This window comes from Hoplias malabaricus, chromosome 1 (genome assembly GCF_029633855.1).
Source record: "Hoplias malabaricus isolate fHopMal1 chromosome 1, fHopMal1.hap1, whole genome shotgun sequence".
Taxonomy (NCBI): Eukaryota; Metazoa; Chordata; class Actinopteri; order Characiformes; family Erythrinidae; genus Hoplias; species Hoplias malabaricus.
Window position 1 is genome coordinate 30,478,925 of NC_089800.1, and position 19,478 is coordinate 30,498,402.

The 19,478-nt window shown below is 41.3% G+C and overlaps 1 protein-coding gene across 1 annotated transcript in view; it reads left to right on the forward strand.

Moving 5' to 3' along the window:
- Positions 1-19,478, forward strand: part of niban1b (niban apoptosis regulator 1b) — a 42,896-nt gene that overhangs the window by 2,782 nt on the left and 20,636 nt on the right. Inside the window, exons 2-5 of the mRNA XM_066661891.1 lie at positions 13,747-13,877; positions 17,465-17,593; positions 18,099-18,213; positions 18,396-18,560. Of these exons, the coding sequence (XP_066517988.1) occupies positions 13,747-13,877; positions 17,465-17,593; positions 18,099-18,213; positions 18,396-18,560 (540 nt within the window). The remainder of the gene's footprint in view (positions 1-13,746; positions 13,878-17,464; positions 17,594-18,098; positions 18,214-18,395; positions 18,561-19,478) is intronic.

Genomic DNA, 19,478 nt, shown 5'->3' on the forward strand with positions numbered 1-19,478 from the left:
AGGAGCTGTGACTGATTCCAGATGCATTTGATGGCTTTCTAACAGAATATGAAGGTGTCTTGCAGGAAAGTAGAGGTCTCAAATGGTGTTCATTAAAAGGAACGTCTAGGATTGTGGGGAAAGGTCTGCAGTTCTAAGGTCCATGTTTTTTTTTAAGGTGGAACGGTGTGTTTGAGGGGAACAAAACACATTTGTTTGTACATGGATGAAGTGTAAATTATCTGTAAGTTTTATCCACTGTTTGAATTATCACAGAAACTCATTTGTAACTTGAGCTGTTTAGTTTTGTAGCACTTTCGGTAATGCAGTTAATGCAGGCATCTCCTGAGTTTGGAGACATTTCCACCTTAAGTGATAGGAAACAGCAAAAATAAGTCAATATTACCCACCCATGGAGAAAGAATACAGCAAATTCCTCATCTCGGTTCGTGTTTTTCAACATTTGAGTTCTCTCCATTATCTAAAAGACTCCAGATGCCTCTGCCATGAGAGAGAGAGTGAGAGAGAGAGAGAGCTTAGCATACCAGTTTGTTTTTTACTGGGGCTTTGTAAACACAACCATTTTGAGTAGCAAATAGTGAGGAACCATCTGAATTTTATAAACATTCTCATTAAAAATCCCAGCCATCTGGTTTTTAATTTGATTGTTTCAAACTGATGTCCTGTTATGGCCTGGCTCTGTTCAGGGCATTTTTCTGCCTGTCATCACAAAAGTTTTCTTGTGTTTTGGTTTTTAAGTTGTGTCTGAAGATGTTCAGCCACATAAGGATGAGTGAGGTCTGGTTCTGAGACTGGATAGAGGAGCATACCTCCAGAGAGTAGTGTACTTATCTAGCTTACACTTAAAGTAGATACAGACTATTGGACTTATATTTTTAAACTGCTTACATATATTATTTTTTGCTCAAATGATTGCTTAAAGCTTCAGAAAATCTGTAGAGCGCAGAACATTTTTGAGTTATTCTGTCACTGTGGGTTTAATGTTTTTAGGGTGGGATCCTCTTTTGCTCTAACACAGTCCAGCATTTCAGAAAATGTCACTGACTTGATTCAAGCGCATGGTGGGAATCACAGCAGCAGGGGCTTACACCAGGCGGAGGGAATGTGTTGTTAATTAAAGCAGATGCTGCTTCACTCCCAGAGCTCTTCTGCGAAACCCTCAGTGATGTCATGCTTTATTCACTTCAGCTGGACCTGAGGAGAGCATGTTTTTTGTGCTCCTTTACGATATGCAACACTCAGATACTAAAATGTGTTTCTCCAAAGTGGTAATTTTACAGAAGATGCTATAACACTGGGCAGATGCATTTCTCCAGAGAGAATGTTAAATATGCTACAGACGTGGAGGCTAATGCAGTGTTAGGAGTCTTGCCTAGGGACTCTTAGGGAACTAGCATATTGTGATCTTCCTTCCTAAGCTGGGAACAGTTTGCTGTGTATAAGGCAGTGATGTTGCCCAAAAATGCTTTGATGACTCTTAATGTGAAGTTGTTCTATTTAGAGTCCTTGTGGAACATATTTCAAACGGTCCATCGAATATGTGCCTTGCTCAAGGGCATTTCAGCTGTGGATGTTAAGGGAGAAGACATAATTCACTCTGCCCTCCCCCCATTTTTCCTGTCGTCCAGCATCCTTCAGAGCATGGTTGCCTCATTTATTTGTGAAAGTGGTTGATTGTACAGAAAGAGTTTCAGTGGTGGTGAATGGAACCAAGCATCTTCGTGTCTACAACACAAATAGCAGTGGGTTCCACCCTGAGTATTTTATGGAATGATGATGATGATGATAATGGAAAAGTAGTGGTAAATCTGTAAGAATAGGTTTTCTTTGGGAAATACTTAGCTCTAAAATGTGCTGAATGTGTCTCTCCACCCTGACTGGATTTTAAAAACACATTGCGTAAGTGAAAACCTTCTAATCGCTGCAGAAAAACAACATCTCAGGCTTTAAACAACATTTTCACAAACACGGTTCTGTGAGGAGCCAGACGTCTGGTTCCATTCAACACCACTGTCCACAATTTGGACTCTGTGAGATTCTCTAGAACGGAGCAGTTCTGTCCTAACCTCTTTCAGTGACTTTTACTGTCCAACAAATGGAGCTTTTCCACTGCATGGCACCTACTCTACTGGACTGTACTGCACTCTACTCTCTGTTTGGTCCATGGTCCCTGGTCGTTTTTCCGATCCCACAGCTCTCCCACTGTAATGCATCTGGAGTCGTCTCAAAACCCTGTGTTTAATGGGAATAATGGGGTTTTGAATCCACAACAACAGCGGTGGTAACATTTAAGTGTTGTTTACTCATTGTGTAAACATCGTGTTACTCATCATTGTTGTTGTTGTTGTTGTTTGTGACTGAACACAGCTCTGTCATCAATTCAGACAGATCAGTAGAGTTTGTTTCTTCCTTGTTGCAGTGTCTCAGCCACCGATCCAAGGAGTGTTGGAACCTTTTCAAAAGCCACAACGTAGTTTTACGAGGTGTCATCGTGAGTCAGTTAAAAACAAATGTGATCTCTGCTGTAGCTGGAGATTTTAAAGATGGAGAGTTTGTGCTGGACATCTGCATTGCGTGTCATAGAGTGACGACTCTCTCTGGACAATCAGCACTCAAGATTTACACGTCATGTTTTAGTCCCTATTCGGCTCACTCTGAACCACAATAGAGCAGGGAATAAAAGAGAACCCGGTTTCAGGAGCAGGATCAGATATAGCCAAGTCGAGTAGGTACCTTGCAGTGGAAAAGTGACAACAGAGGGTCAGAGCAGAAATGTCCTGCTTAGTTTATTTTTAAAAGAGTGAATAAAGCAGGTGGTCCATGACAAACATCAGTAATGGTGATGGTAATAGGGCCCCCCTGACCTGACTAAGCCTGAGTCACTGAAGGCTTGTGTTTGGAGGATTTTAGTCACTGCTGAGTTCTTTGTGTGTGTGTCCTGCTCTGAAGCTGCAGCTGTGGGTCACTCTGAAAATATGTCGAGGCAGTGATCAATTGGAACAGCAGCATAGAGCAGTTCCTGTAATGGGGAGGCCTCCCTCCAGCGAGGCTGAGATTATCCCTGAGTCCTGGACTGATGGTACTGTGAAAAGGGACTTTGTAGTGTTCTGTTTGACCCGCTCATTTGCCTGTTCTCCAGCTGCTTCTGCTCTTTGAGCTGGGTCATGCTCACTTGAACAATGAGAAAAGATAATCCTGCACTCAGCTCACAGGGGAACCACAGAGGATCATGATTCACAGAACCACAGCACTCTGTTAAAAAGCTTTTTATTAATTGTTAATTTAAAAAGCTGCCCTTTTACTTTTTACTTTTAACCTTAACTGCTGTGGTCTCGCTTCCACATGGCTCCAGGATCCCGGGGTCCTGGGTGGGATCCTCTCCTTAGGTCACTGTTTGTAAGGAGTGTAGGGTGTTCTCCCTGGGTCTGCTGCATAGGTTTCCTCCGGGTGGTTCACTTTCCTCCCACTGTCCAAACACACTTTTTTTAATGTGGATTAGATTAACAGAGATGTCCACAAATGTGAATGTGTGAGTGATTGGGTGAAATTGTTCCCAGTTTTGAGTGTGTGTGTGTGTGTGTGTGTGTGTGAGTGACAGGGTGAGTGTGTAATACCCTGAGAAGGTGTTCTGTCCAGTTTGTGTTCCTTTCTTGTGCCCAGTCATTCTTGGTAGGCTCTGGAAACACTGTGACCCTGATCTGTTTCTGTTTTCACCTGGTGTAAATAAACACTGTGCTAACAGAACTGGGCCTAAAAGACTGAAATTCTGTTGTGCTAACATTCATTACATTTCTGAATAAGTGCTGCTTATAGTAGAGTCAAAATTAACCAAACAATGACATCAGACACAGATGTATTCGGCAACATTTCAGACTTACAATAATCACAGCATACACATGAACATACACATTTAACCCCCCAAACCAAATCTTACCGAACTGACTTGACCTGCTTTTTGAAGGTGACACATTGTGGAAAAACATTGTTCAATGTATGTACACGTTATTGTGTGAATCTGGAGCCCACCAACCCAAACACTGTGAAACAAGAACACAGTCTGTTTTCTGTCGGCTACCCAAGTCAAAAATATGGGATAAAATGAGTCGTTCTGATTAGGTTAAATGCAGCAAAACAGATTTAATAGCACAGAGACATATAAGCACTGAGTTAAAACTAACAACAACCGAGCGAAAACGGCTAAAAACCAGAGCACCTCACTTCTCACTGCTGTGTGCCTGGGGTTTGGGTGGACAGAGAGTGGCTCATTATCATTTAAGAGCTGAGTTCCAATGTGAGGAAGATGGGGGGGGGGGGGGGGGGGATATGTGCACTTTAAAGTGGATCTAATGATCTTTCTACATGCATTAAAGCTCAGGAAGTTTTTCCTTTATTTTTATGATACCAGATTTTAACTTCCATATTGCTGCCATATGTTCATTCCAAAGCATCCACAAAGGATCTACAGCATAACTAAATGAGCTCTAGCCATCTTTATCTATTTAGTTTTGTTTCAGGATACTCCGCAGTGGAGGTTCAGTGTAGAGTGATGTAAGGCTGCTGTGCTGTTTCGAAGCTGAAGCTTTCTGTAGTTTGACATCTGTGTGGTTTGAATAACCCTGAATTACCAGCCTATTTTCCTGTTTTAAAGCAGTGTATGTGGGCCATCTTGATGGGTTCCAGCCTGTCATTGGTTCCTCTGGTGTTTGTGTTTAGAAGTTAATGTTATTTTATGTTAAAGTGGTTGTCTGAGCCACATTTAACCCCTACCAAGTTTTGCACCTCATGTATTTGACCATCTGAGCCTCACTGTCGGAACACAACCTCGTATCTCCACAGAGGCAGCTTTACAGGTGATGGGAAAAACCTTGGTATGGTTGAATGGCAGTTCATGGATCCTTTGATTTAAATGGCGCCCTACTCGGTATTCCCTACATTCCTCACTATATAGTGCACTATTATTGGGAACTGAATTCAGGAGGGTAGTGAATCATTTTGAACGCTACCTCATGTGAGTTTTTAACCAAAGAATGCTGTGCATTATGGGTATCCGCTGTCTTCTAGGGTACATCAGTTGTACACTGCTTAGTGCGGTGCATTGTGAGGATTGTTTGAGTGCAGTAAAAATTTTATTTGGTCATCTTAATTGAAATTCCAAACTATAGGGAGTGAAAATGTTGAGTTTGAAAGGAGTAGGGAGAAGTGAGTAACTGTTCAGCACCACTCAGGAAGTTGTAAACATGACAAAAATTACATTTATCCCTGTATTACTTACACAATAAGATACAGCGCTCCATTTAATTTAGTTTTTACGTTCTTTTGCTTTCTAAAGTAACTATCAATGTTGCTTCATTAGTATTGGGATATATTTTGAGGCTCTATTTAGTTTTCTAACTAGTGCCGGAAAAACATGTGAATACGGACATTTCCACTGTTGGTTGCTTCGCAACAAAGAAACTTGGAATGCATCCTGGTCCATGTTTGATCATCCAATGTGTTTCAATGTATACTATAAATTGTGGTGCTTTGCAGGAGATTGTATTGGCCTCAGAATCACACTTGAATTAAACTTTACGACTTGGACACTTAGAGAAAACGCTTTCTTGTTTGTTCTGGGTAGTTTTTCTGTGGCTGTTATGTTATGTATATCATTATCGGAATTTAATTTTATCGACTGGAATTAAGAAATATATGGCAATGTAAATTTTGACAGTGCGTCCATCCTTAGATTTAACAAACTGTTAAGTTCCCTTAGCTGATATCATGTGATTTGTGTGTGAGGAATACAAGGGCACTGCTTAGGGACCCTGTGGAATGGAATGCACGGTACCACAACTATTGGCACACAGGGTAAAATCTTCTCTAAGTGACTCATTGAGATTCTGACACAACTATGTATCACAGAAAGGTCCGCTTTCCCACCACAACACCACATCAGATAACCTCTATACACACAATCAATCTCGAGTGTGTTCTCTTTTCTCTTCTGGTTTGCCCTTAGAACAGACACTGGTACTTTTCGGTGGAGATTTGATGGCAGCCAGAGCATTAAAGTGTTAGTGAGGTGAGATACTGCTGTTGGATGATCAGCTCTGGCTCTCGAGCTTCTCCCAGAGATATGTTGGATGTAGCTCCATCACTCTAAAGAACACAGCTACACTGCTCCACAGCTGCTCCACGTTCTCTGTCCTGCACTTAGCACTGGGTATGGTGACTTCAGGCTCATGTGCAGCTGCTCCTGAATGTCCTGTAGATTATAGAAAACAGTGGGTGAAACTTTCAGAACAAGAACTCCGTCATTATAAGGAGTGCGTACAAACTAACGGTCACCGGGTTTAAGAGGGAGACTGGGGTGGTGATCGTTGGCTGAACTGGCTCTAGGTCCCAGAGGGTGAGGCGGATTGTTTTGGCTGAAGTCCTCGTGCCGGGAGATGCTTCATGGTTTCTAACATGGTTTCTCTTTCTCTCTTTACCTCTCACTATTCCTCTCTCTCTAACTCTCCCAGTTTTTCACTCTCCAAGTTTCCCACTATCCCAGTCTCTCTGCCCCTCCTTCAAATTTCTCTCTGTAGACTTTCTGCAGCTGTTTTATTTATCTCAGTGTTGAACAGGGGAAGAGCTGATCTCAGATATCCGAGCTGGCAAAGCTTTTTGAAAGCTCCATCCCTCTCTCTCCCTCTCTCTCTCGCACACGCGCGCACACACACACACTACATTTCTTCAGCCAGTGGAGTATGATGATACACACTCCATATGATGCGGATTATAATCGCTCCACATTTATCACTGTCAGACCGTCCACACCGAGCTGAACGAACGAGATGAAATGTTTCGGTGTGTGTTTGTGTTGCACTGGTGACAATTAGAGAGTGTGTTTTGGTTTGTGTGTGTTCTTGTGTGATGACTGGACAGTTTGTGGTGTGTGTGTGTATTTAGATCTGAGGTGAGTGGACATGGTGTGGCGTGTGTTGCTGTGTGGTGGCTGGACCGTTTTGGTGTATGGGTGTGTGCGCACGCGTGTGTGTTGCTTTGTGGTGTTTGAGCTGTATGAAAATAGCGGTTTAATCTCACAGCTGCAGCTCTGGGCTCCACTGAAGGAAATGAGCTCATCCTCCAGATTCTCTGCAGCGTTTCAGCTCTGTGTTTCAGCAGCTGGTTCTGCCCCAGACCCCAGGGTCCTGAAGCAGTGGAATACAGTAGATAATGAAATCATATATAGAGCAGTTTTTATGCGCCCCATTCTTACCAAGAAGCAAAGTATAAAAACAATTTGGCATATAATTAGAGACCCTTTATATCTGTGTAAATTTCCTAGACATCTTACAAACGTTCTTAGCCTTTGCAGCATCACTCCTCTTGTGTTTTGAGTCCATTTTAGTACACAATAGTGTTGTTAAATGCACAAAGAATGTCTGCTAGCAAACCCTAGTTACACAGGACAGTGCCGGGATGAGACTGCACCATAGCAGAGTAAAGAATGAAGCTCCTGATAGAGAGAAAGAGTGAGACTCTGCGAGAGGCCGTGAGAACTTATGGCTGTATTGGGCAAAAATGAAATGTCCCGGTTCTCTGGATGTTCTCATTGTTTTGATTCGGTTTTGTCTTCTGTACTTAAAGTTGTCTCTGTGTGATGTGAGATGGTGTTTAAAGAGGATTTACTGTGAACACAACTGTCTCATATCTTCAGTCACAGCAGCTACTTTAGGAGAGGCACAAACTGCAGGCGTTCAGCAGAGCTTCTGTACTCTCTTCTCTGTAGAAAAGCTTGACATGAAACAGAGCAGCTGCACATGAGGCCACCATGCCTGTAAGAGAATGAGACAAGGACACACAAACAGATACAGAGAAACACACACAATGCAGCTTGCTTTGACAGAGGTGTGTGTGTGTGTGTGTGAAATACTCAGCTGGGTTTGTTTGTTTTGTATTGTGGAAGTTTCCTCCGGATTTGTGTGTGTGTGTATGATGCATCACAGTAGATTAAATGCATTTCACACACTATTTTTCAAGAGTTTATTTTTGTACACATTTATAAACAGCCGAGTTGATGAGGCTGCTGTAAATTACATTACCCGCTACAATCAAGAGAAAGAAAACGAGAGGCTGTGCTATTGTCTGTGTTGTATGTCGTGTTATGGCTATGTTCTTAGATGTGGCAGTACCTTTTCAGCGTCTTTGGGTAATTAAAAAGCGCTTTAGAAATAGCATTTATCATTATCGTTATTTATTCATTTAAGTTCTCGCTTTCTCTGTTTTTACTCTGTGTTCTTATTTCTTGGTGCTCTCGTCTGTTTTGCTGCATTTAACCTCGTCTTTGTGTCTCAGGTTCTGCTGCCTTTTACAACTAACAAAAACCCTTTTTAAATCTCTATAAAGACCACATCCCACCTACTTCAGCCGACATCACCCTCTGTTCCCTTCTACAAAGTGAGTGTGAAGAGCGGTTTTGGTTGTGTGTGATAAAGAGCAGCACATTCCAGCTTTATCTTCATCAACACATCCTGTAATCATGAGCTTGTAATAGAAGGGCAATTATATTCAATTATGCCTTGTACCCACGGTTCCCTCTGACCAGCTGAGATGTGAACAGCGCTGATATCTGTCAGAAACTGCCTTCAACGCCCCAGAAATCCTCATCTTTAAAAGGAGGGGATGGACAGGAAGGACATAAAGGCTATACGTTAGGATTGTATACAGGGAAAGCCACTGTCCACTGTGTGATAACAGTTTTTATCCAATTACACTGAGTCTCACTGGAAGAGACAATGCAGCTCAAATCTCCAGCTGACTGACTGCCCTCAAACCCTAACAACACTACACTAACAATCTGAATTTAATATATATTATTATTAAATACCACAATAATAACCATACAGTAAAAATTTAATTGCAATAATTATTTTATAAGGCACAGCAGGTAGTGTCTCAGTCACGCAGCTCCATGGGCCTATAGGTTGTGGGTCTGAGTCCCGCTCCAGGTGACTGTGAGAAGTTTAGTGTGTTCTCCCAGTGTCTGCGTGGGTTTCCTCCGGGTGCTCTGGTTTCCTCCCACAGTCCAAAAACACACATTGGTAGGTGGATTGGCGACTCAAAAGTGTGAATGTATGTGTGTTGCCCTGTGAAGAACTGGCGCCCCCTCCAGGGTGTATTCCTGCCTTGCGCCCAATGATTCCAGGTAGGCTCTGGACCCACTGCGACCCTGAACTAGGTAAGCGCTTACAGATAATGAATGAATGAATGGATTATTTTTTAAAATAGATTTAATACAATAAATATCCCATAAAAATATAACTACAAAACAACTCTACTGTAATAAAGATTTAAATACAATAATAACTTTTATAAAACATGTTATAATAAATAATCAAAATAAAAAATATATTATTTTTAATTTAAATACAACAGGAACTCTACAATAAGGCTTTATATACAACTATTATTCTATTTAGTACAGCAATAACTCACTTAATATTGGAATATAAGACCTCTACAGTAAATATCTTCTGCAGATAAACCCATAGTGTGAGAAACTGATCAGATTCTGTTGCGTTGTTCCAAGCCGCTGGTTGATTGTAGACTAGCGTCACATGAGTGTCATGGTGAGACATGAGTTTCAGTCGTCAATAACTTTACTGCAGTTTTTGATCACAAAAGCATAAAATCACACATCACATTACACCCACACACTACTGACTTAATACACCGCTGCCAGTTCTTTCAGCATTTGTGATGATTATCACAACCGTCAAACCTGGCTTTAATCACTAAGCACGCTTAGGCCAAAAGTCGCCCATAGTGTGTCAGTGATGACACTGATAAATATGATGTCATCATATTCATCAGTATCATCGATGACACTGATAAATATGATGTCATCATATTCATCAGTATCATCACTGACCCACTATGTTTTCCTTGTTGCACTCTTTGTAAAGCATTTTGAATTGCCGCGGTGTATGAAAGTGCTCTTTACTATAAACCTGCCTTAGCTTCTCTAACTTTGGGTTGGATTAGGGTTTGTATGTGTTTTTGTGTCTCTGGGTGTCGTTTTGATCGACTGAGGGTCTTTATTTCTTTGTGTGTGTATGTGTGCGCAGAAATAATTATGATGCATCTGCATTTTGCAAGAGCGTGGAAATGCTGGAAGGACATTTCTCTGTACTTGTGTGCTTCATTGCCACACATTTGACCACAGAGCTGCACAATCACTTCCTCGGTTGCCTTTGGTAACGACTGAGTGTTGACTAAGAGCTAAATATAAACAAATGATCAAAAACGAAACCTCGATATGATTTTATAAATCGTCCAATTAAAAACATGTATCTCCCAAAATAGTAACTTTACAGGAACTTTCAATGGAAGTGAATGTAAAAGATTTTTATTCAGAGTAATTTTGGAGTGTTTCTATTGGTCAGTTCATCATGACGTTTTCACACATTTTGAAGGACAGCTGCTGTGTAAACTACACTTCCACTAACATGGAGATACATGTTTTGAATTGGACAGTGATTTTATATTTTATATATATATATATATATTCATTTCGTTCATTGTAAATAAACAGTAAATACAAAGTGCAGAATGGTGGTCTGTGGAGAGGATGTGTTCACTTCCTGTAAAGTTAACTAAAGCTAACTTGGAGATGAAAGTTATGCAAAGTATTTTTGAGTCCAGTGTGAAATGTAAAGCATTCAGTCTGTGTGTGTGAGGAGGAAATAGAAGGCAGTCTCAGGAATCCCACAGGAAACCACTACCTCATCACTCTGTCCTCAACAGCTGCCTCTTCTCTAAATTCACTTAAAGCTGCACTAAGTAAGTTCTGTTTTTTTTAACTGAACTAAGTGGCATTAAGAATAAAACTCTCTGCTGAAGTACCATATCCTGCTGCTGTGAGTTGCCCTGTAAACCTGAAATAGTCATTCAATACTCCAAGCTGTCAGATCAGAGCAGGTCAAGTAATTTTTCAGTCCACAGATGTCTTTAACATCAAACACACAGCCTCAAAAAAGGAGTTCCGGCTCAAAGGGCTGCTTACCTGAGTTATGTCTGTGGGTGTGTGGCTCACAGTGCTGATCTGTACATCAGTGAAAGGTGGTGAATGGAAGGAGAGACATGTCATTGCTGAGGCACGTGTGACAAACGCAGGGAGCTCTTCAGTGGGGCGCTCAGGTGCTTGTTTCATTTAAATTATTTTGTTTGACATTGAATAAATTTAATTTCAACACTTGCATAACGTAGAGGAAGTTTTTCTATTGCTATTGTATCTGAATACATCGTCAGCACAACCCATGTTACAAAATGTTCTTCCACACATATTGTGCAATTACATATTTCCACCAGAGAAGTCGCCAACAGCTCAGTGCTGCTTTATAGGACTGAATTGGAATGGCTGTGTTAAGTTGTCCACCGGTGTGGCTGAGTGAGTGTGTGAAATTGTCCACAGGTGTGAATGTGTGAGTGACTGGGTGAGTGTGTGAAATTGTCCACAGGTGTGACAGTGTGAGTGACTGGGTGAGTGTGTGAAATTGTCCACAGGTGTGAGAGTGTGAGTGACTGGGTGAGTGTGTGAAATTGTCCACAGGTGTGAGAGTGTGAGTGACTGGGTGAGTGTGTGAAATTGTCCACAGGTGTGAGAGTGTGAGTGACTGGGTGAGTGTGTGAAATTGTCCACAGGTGTGAGTTTGTGAGTGACTGGGTGAGTGTGTGAAATTGTCCACAGGTGTGAGAGTGTGAGTGACTGGGTGAGTGTGTGAAATTGTCCACAGGTGTGAGATTGTGAGTGACTGGGTGAGTGTGTGAAATTGTCCACAGGTGTGAGAGTGTGAGTGACTGGGTGAGTGTGTGAAATTGTTCACAGGTGTGAGAGTGTGAGTGACTGGGTGAATGTGTGAAATTGTCCACAGGTGTGAGAGTGTGAGTGACTGGGTGAATGTGTGAAATTGTCCACAGGTGTGAGAGTGTGAGTGACTGGGTGAGTGTGTGAAATTGTCCACAGGTGTGAGAGTGTGAGTGACTGGGTGAGTGTGTGAAATTGTCCACAGGTGTGAGATTGTGAGTGACTGGGTGAGTGTGTGAAATTGTCCACAGGTGTGAGAGTGTGAGTGACTGGGTGAGTGTGTGAAATTGTCCACAGGTGTGAGAGTGTGAGTGACTGGGTGAGTGTGTGAAATTGTCCACAGGTGTGAGAGTGTGAGTGACTGGGTGAGTGTGTGAAATTGTTCACAGGTGTGGGTGTGTGAGTGACTGGGTGAATGTGTGAAATTGTCCACAGGTGTGGGTGTGAGAGTGACTGGGTGAGTGTGTGAAATTGTCCACAGGTGGGAGAGTGTGAGTGACTGGGTGAGTGTGTGAAATTATCCACAGGTGGGAGAGTGTGAGTGAATGTGTGAATTCTGGGTGGACTCCTGACCAACCATAACACTGATCATGGCGAAGCGGATAAAAATGAATGAATGGATGAATGATTGCTATTTCATTTATATGTGGAGTTTGTCTGAGTGGGCTGTTTGTTTGCCTTATCCATGATGAAAGTATTATCTTGACTAAAATATCTTAAAAGATGATTAAAATGGAAATTAAAATGGTGATCCCAGACTTTTAAGTTATGGCTAACTGTTTTGGAAAAGGAAAATATGTTTTAGTTTGTTTCTTTGCTGAATTATTCCACAAGACTGTTTTCTTTCAGATTTAAGAGTGAAGCTAAATGGCACTGAGAACGTTTTTCCAGAAGCCTTCATTTCTTATTTCTTCCTGTGTTGAGGACGTTTTCACTCAGAGACATTATTATTTGATGTAGATGTCCTGTTGGAGTTCACGTCGGTAACACAACACCTTCATGCTCTGATGTATGGTCCTGTTTTGCCAGTAAAACAGAAGGAGCATGTCTCAAAGCACTACAGGCCTGGCCTTTTTCGAAGAAATTGGAAGCTTTCCTCCATTTCAGGCAGAACACTTGGAAATAATGAAGCGGCTCAGAGTGGAGAGAGCTGTATTTGGACGGAGGGGTGGAATAAAGCTGAAATAGACCCAGAGCTCATTTCTGTGCCATGTTATTTTGGCAGGGAGTCTCAGAGCTAAGCCTTAACCCGAATAATGCATCACAGATTTGACTCTCAACACGTTTTTTCTACAAAATCCAAGGTCAGAAAAGCTTTAGACCTCTTCTAAACATCTCTTTAAATGCCCTTGCAAATCTCCTCAGATTGTGCCAGTGTTAAAATGGAGTAATGAAGGTTACAGTGCTCTGTGAAGCCAAAATATTGCTTCTAAAATGAAGTGTATACAAAGATCTTGTCCCTCTTTTAATAGCTTCTATATATCTGAATATGCCTTATACTAGATTCTGGAACATTGCTTTGAGGATTTGATGGCATTTACCACACTGAAATAAACAACACTTGGAATTTACTTGAACACTTGGAAACGACCCTGCAGCGACACCTCACATGGTGAGGGTGGTGTTAGTGTGTGTTGCTCTGGTACAAATGGATCAGACACAGCAGTGCTGCTTGAGTTTTAAACCCTGTGTCCACTCACTGTCCACTCTGTTAGACCTACCTTGTTGATAGATGTAAAGTCTTATAGATGTAAAGTCAGAGACAGTAGATCATCTCTCGCTGCTCAGTGTGTGTTGGTCGTCCTCTAGTCCTCCATCAGTGGATACAGGATGCTGTCGGCTGGATATTTTTGGTTGGTGAACCAGCGGTGATGATCATGCAACTAAACCTGTGTCTGTGTGTGTGTCTGCAGGGCGAGCAGAAGCAGAGCTGAAAAACTTCAGTCCTCACTATAAGAGACAGTACAGCGTGGCCTTTTTCTCTGAGCTGCAGGATGAAGTGGAGCAGCATTGCAGTGCACAGACACAACTCCTCAAACAGAAGGTAACCAACACCTAAAAATAGCTCAGATGGCTATAGATCATGATCTTGACAGATCTGAGGTGATGTTTAATGTAGCTGTGCATCATGTAGTAATAATAATAATAATAAATGAAAAACATGCATCTCCTAAAAAGTGACTTTAAAGGAGGGAAAAAAAACCTTCTTAACTTTTAGTGGAAGTCATTGTAATAAGATTTTTAAATTTGGAGCATTTCTATTGGTCCATTCATCAAAAGACAAAAATGGAGATACATGTTTTCTTTGTGCAGCAACAAAATATAAAGTACGAGCACAATTTACCATACTTACCATTTACGACGCACCCTTAAAATGCATGATTTTAGCTGCTTTAAGGTGGACCCGCTGTGGCCATAGACCTTCAGTTTGTATAGACTCCACCTAGGGATGCTCTGGAGCAGCTACGTATGAGCCCAAGGGAACCGTGTCTACAGCCAAGTGTGAACTGGAAGGGATGAGGTGGAGAGGTGTTTATGATCCAGAACTAATCACCCAATCTCAGCATCTGACCTCACATAGCTGAATGCTATCAAGACTTTAGAGTGTTCCTAGAAGATTAGACAAGAGGAAAACATTTAGATTAAAGCAACGTTAGGTAAGATTTGGTATTTTTGCTCTTGGGCTCCCCCTACAGTTTGAGTGTAGACTGTCCTGAAACCAAACGGGAGGGAGGGAGGGAGGGTGGTTGGTTTCCCACCCTTCTCCAAAAGATACATAGTGTAGTTTCTGCAGTGTTGAGCCTGGAGTAGCAATGACACAGGCTCTGTTCTCCCTTTTACAGCTCAGTTTGAGCATCACAATGAATCTGAAGCGCTAATTTTAAGGTAGCAATACTACAGTGTTGCTTTAATCCTCTGTATTAGAGCTTCTGTCCACAAATTATGGCCTAATTTTTTTTTAACTATTAATTTAAAAAAAGTGTAAGAGGATATTATTTTCATGCAATGAAAATTAAACAGATAAAGAAAGAGGTTTGTTATATTATTAGATGTACAGCAGTAAAAATTAATGAACATTTTATATTTTACATTGTGTATTGTGAATATAGTTATATGTTCTGAAATCTGCAGTTCTGAATTCAGTGCAGTTGTGGTGAGTTGTCAAACTTCATCAGTTGTATAAGTTCCCTTTTCATGTGAAAACTTGAACACTACACACCCTCCTTTCAGCCACAGAGTAACACTTTACAGTGGAGTGTATCTTCTGTGTTCACACAGACATCAAAACATTCAGCGCTTTATAACTCACCCGAGGGCCAGAGATCTAACAGCCTTAGCTGGATTCGCACTGGGATGTGTTTACCTGATCTGAGTCATTAAACGAGGGCTGTGTCCCAATACCTACACTCATCCAGTCACTTACACACTTGCACCTGTGGACAATTACATACGCTCACCCAGTCACTTACACACGCGCACCTGTGGGCAATTTCACACACTCACCCAGTCACTCACACCTGTGGGCAATTTCACACACTCACCCAGTCACTTACACATTCGCACCTGTGGACAATTTCACACACTCACCCAGTCACTCACACTCTCACACCTGTGGACAATTTCACACACTCACCCAGTCACTCACACATTCACACCTGTGGGCAATTACATATGCTCACCCAGTTACATACACACTCACACCTGTGGGCAATTTCACTCACTCACCCAGTCACTCACACCTGTGGGCAATTTCACACACTCACCCAATCACTCACCCAGTCACTCACACCTGTGGGCAATTTCACACACTCACCCAGTCACTCACACCTGTGGGCAATTTCACACACTCACCCAATCACTCACACACTCACACCTGTGGGCAATCTCTCACACTCATCCAGTCACCCACACACTCACCCAGTCACTCACACCTGTGGGCAATTACATAAGCTCACCCAGTCACTTACACACTTAAACCTGTGGACAATTACATACGCTCACCCAGTCACTTACACACTCGCACCTATAGGCAATTTCACACACTCACCCAATCACTCACACACTCACACCTGTGGACAATTACATACACTCACCCAGTTACATACACACTCACACCTGTGGGCAATTACACACACTCACCCAATGACTCACACACTCACTGCTTTGGACAGTTCCATACACTCACCCAGTCACTCTTAACACAGTCCCACTAGTATTACACATACACTACACAGCCAAGAGTTTCTGGACACCTGCTTGTCCACATTTCTTCTGAAGGTTTGTCCCCCTTTGCTGCAGTAACCTTTTCTACTCTCCTCTCCTGGGAAGACTTTACGATGGATGTTGGAACATTTTTATGAAGATTTGATGGCATTCAGCCACAAGAACATTACAGTGATCAGGTCCTGGATCCCAGCTCATCCCAGAGGTAATACAGGCGTGGATCAGAGGAGTGAAAAGCACTGACCAGAAGAATTTGAGCCATGCTCAGTGCCAAGTGTTGGCTAGAGGGGTAAAAAGACCCCAGCACTGGGCTGAGGAACAGTGGAAATGTGTTCTGTGGAGCGATGTATCTCTATTCAGTAATTTTGGGATCAGCTGGAGTTGTGTTTATGATCCAGAACTAATCATCCAATCAATACCTGACCTCATGACATGTTGCTGAAGGCCATCAAGTTCTCACAGCAATGTTCCAACACCTAAACTGTAAAAAATATCTATAGATTTTACAGCAATAAACCATCAGGCCATGACAGTAAAAGACTGTAAACTCTGAAAAGTTTCATTAACAGTGAAATAATGTAAACACATATATCAGGGAAATCACTGATATTTATGCCACTTTTCTGGAAAAAATACATTTTTCCAATGTTAAATACTCTTACACAGTGTTTATAATGTAGATATATATTCAATTATATTGGAAATCTATTATAATGGTAATAATCATAAAAAGATCAATTATTTATATATATAATAAAATAATTTGGTCACTATTAAATACACAAATCTGGGAGGAGCTGGGACTCACAGGGGAGCTCCCAGCTGTGCCTAGTGACACTTTTCTGTGATTTTCAGGGTTTATTTAATGTGTTTGGTGCTTTTTGTGCTGGGGTTGCTTTGGGGGGATTTTTAGTGTGTGTTTGTGGTTGGTTTGTGACGAGATGTGTATTGGTCAGGGGAGTTCACCCTCAGCTTGTGTTTGAGTGCTGGAGTGTTATTCCACACCAAGCCCAAATACTGCCCTTTTCCTTGCTTATTTCTGCACTGCGCCTTTTTTTTAAAGAGCTTTTTAAAGGTCGCTAATTCACAGTACAGCTGTAACTCCATCTCTGTCCCTGTTTCATCACAGTATTTACATGTTTAATAAAAACTTTTTTTTATTTCTTGTTTATTATTTCACTGTAATGTATTGTAAACCATTCTTGAATACAAAATGTACAGTTGCCAAAAAGCATACTGCGACTGTATATTTTATTTTATAGTTTAAATAGTTTTTTTCTTACAATGTAATCACTTTCTAGAAGAGAAGAGGCAGCCTCTATTCCAAACGGGACAGACCCCTTAATTTCTGAAGAAACACTGAATGTGTAGGTGTTCATAATGTTTTGGGTGGATGTGTTTGTACAGGAGCCTCCTGAGTCCTCAGTCGTGGTGTACAAAGACAGCGTTCTGCATTATGATGACAGCAGAAAGTGGAAGGAGAGGTTTGCTGTGGTCAGAGCTGATTACAGCCTGGAGCTCCACGACAGCCTTGAGGTTAAGAGCACATTCACACTCTGGACATTCACCCATCAGCCAAAACATTAACACCACCTCCTCTTTGTCTGCACACACACTGTTCATTCTCTCAGCTCCATTGACCACACTGGAGAACTCTGTAGTTTTACAGCTAAAGACTGTAGTCAGTCTTTTGCTCTGCATACTTCATTACCCACTTTTACTTTATTCTTTGATGCTCAGGATTCCCACAGAGCAGGTCTGATTTGGTGGTGGATCATTCTCAGCGCTGCAATGCTGCAATGACGTGATGGTGGTGTGTTAGTGTGTGTTGTGCTACGAGTGGTACGAGTGGATCACACACAGCAGAGCTGCTGGAGTTGTAAAACCCCTCAGTGTCACTGCAGCGCTGAGAATGATCCACCACCCAAATCATACCTGCTCTGTGTGTTGAAGAACAGGGTGAAAGGGGGATAACTAATAACCACGGACAGTCTTTGTTATGCTGACTGCTCCTAATGATCTGTAATGTTTTTGTGTTCAGACTTTCACTAAAGGAGCTCCACCTCGCCACACTCTCCTGCTCACAGGCGGCACAGTACTGACCTCAGAGGAGAAATACTCAGCCCTGCTGGACAAGGCCTTCCCTGACCTCAACAGTAAGTATCTGTTATCTTTAGGGGAAAGTTGTTTGTCTCAGTGTCAAATGTTGGAGAACACTACATTAGAAAATGGACTACACTGCACATGTTTGAAAATTAGAGCATTCATTTCTAAATATAGCGTCATGAGATTTTTCCTCCTATCTCTTATAATTTTGGGGTCTGTCTGTCATCATTAGGCTCTAAAGAGGAGGGGCCATTGCCCATGGTAACGGTTCCAGGTCCATTTCCTGTTTATATTCGACTTCCATACAGAAAAGACTCCTTCTTCAGCTTCCAGCAGGAGGACAAACAGATCCAGTTCATCTCCACGCTGTCTGACTGCATCCGGCATCAGAACCACGGTAACACACACACACACACACACACACACACACACACACACACACACAATAAACACACAATAGATGGATAGTGCCATAGATAAGTTTCATTGGTGCTAGCTATATATATATATATATATATATATATATATATATATATATATATATATATATATATATATATATATATATATATATATATATATATATATATATATATGTGTACCATATCTGATCTAATATCACAAAATGTTTTTAAATGATAAAAAATAAATAAATATTGCGATTAGCGTGATATTCTAATATGTTAACATAATGCAGTTACACATAATATGGCATACATTCATTACGTGAATCATTTAGGCACGGTACTCTGCATTAAAAAATTCCTCCAAAAGACGAGTGACTTCAGTCGTGTGGAGGTCGTATGGAAATAAAATATAAATATTCAAATTTTTTTTAATAGTCAGAATCTTGGTAAGTTATGGTTGTTTACAAAATAAGCAAATGTTTACACATTTATTTGTTTCTTCTGAATGTTTGAAATTGTTAGATTTGTACTGAAATAAAATGTAATTAAATATAATTTAAATAAGAAATTATATATATTATTAATATAATTAATATTAATATAAAATTATTTTTGCTGTGTGGTGATAGAGTGAGTGTGTGTGGTAGTAGGTGCTCACTTTGTGCAGCAATTTGTTAAATGTGAGCGAGTGAATGAGTAAGAACAACAAGAATTGTTACTTTATTCATTCCTTAGGGCTGCCCCAATGTGAGATGTGGATGTGTAACTGTGTGAGTGACGCAGTACAGCATTTTGTTAAATATAAGCGTGAGCGAGTGAGTGACTGAGTGAATGAGTCACTAAAGTTAGTCAGGCCTAATTCAAAGCGTTAAAAGTGGGGTGATGTGTAACACATGCTCACTCTGAGA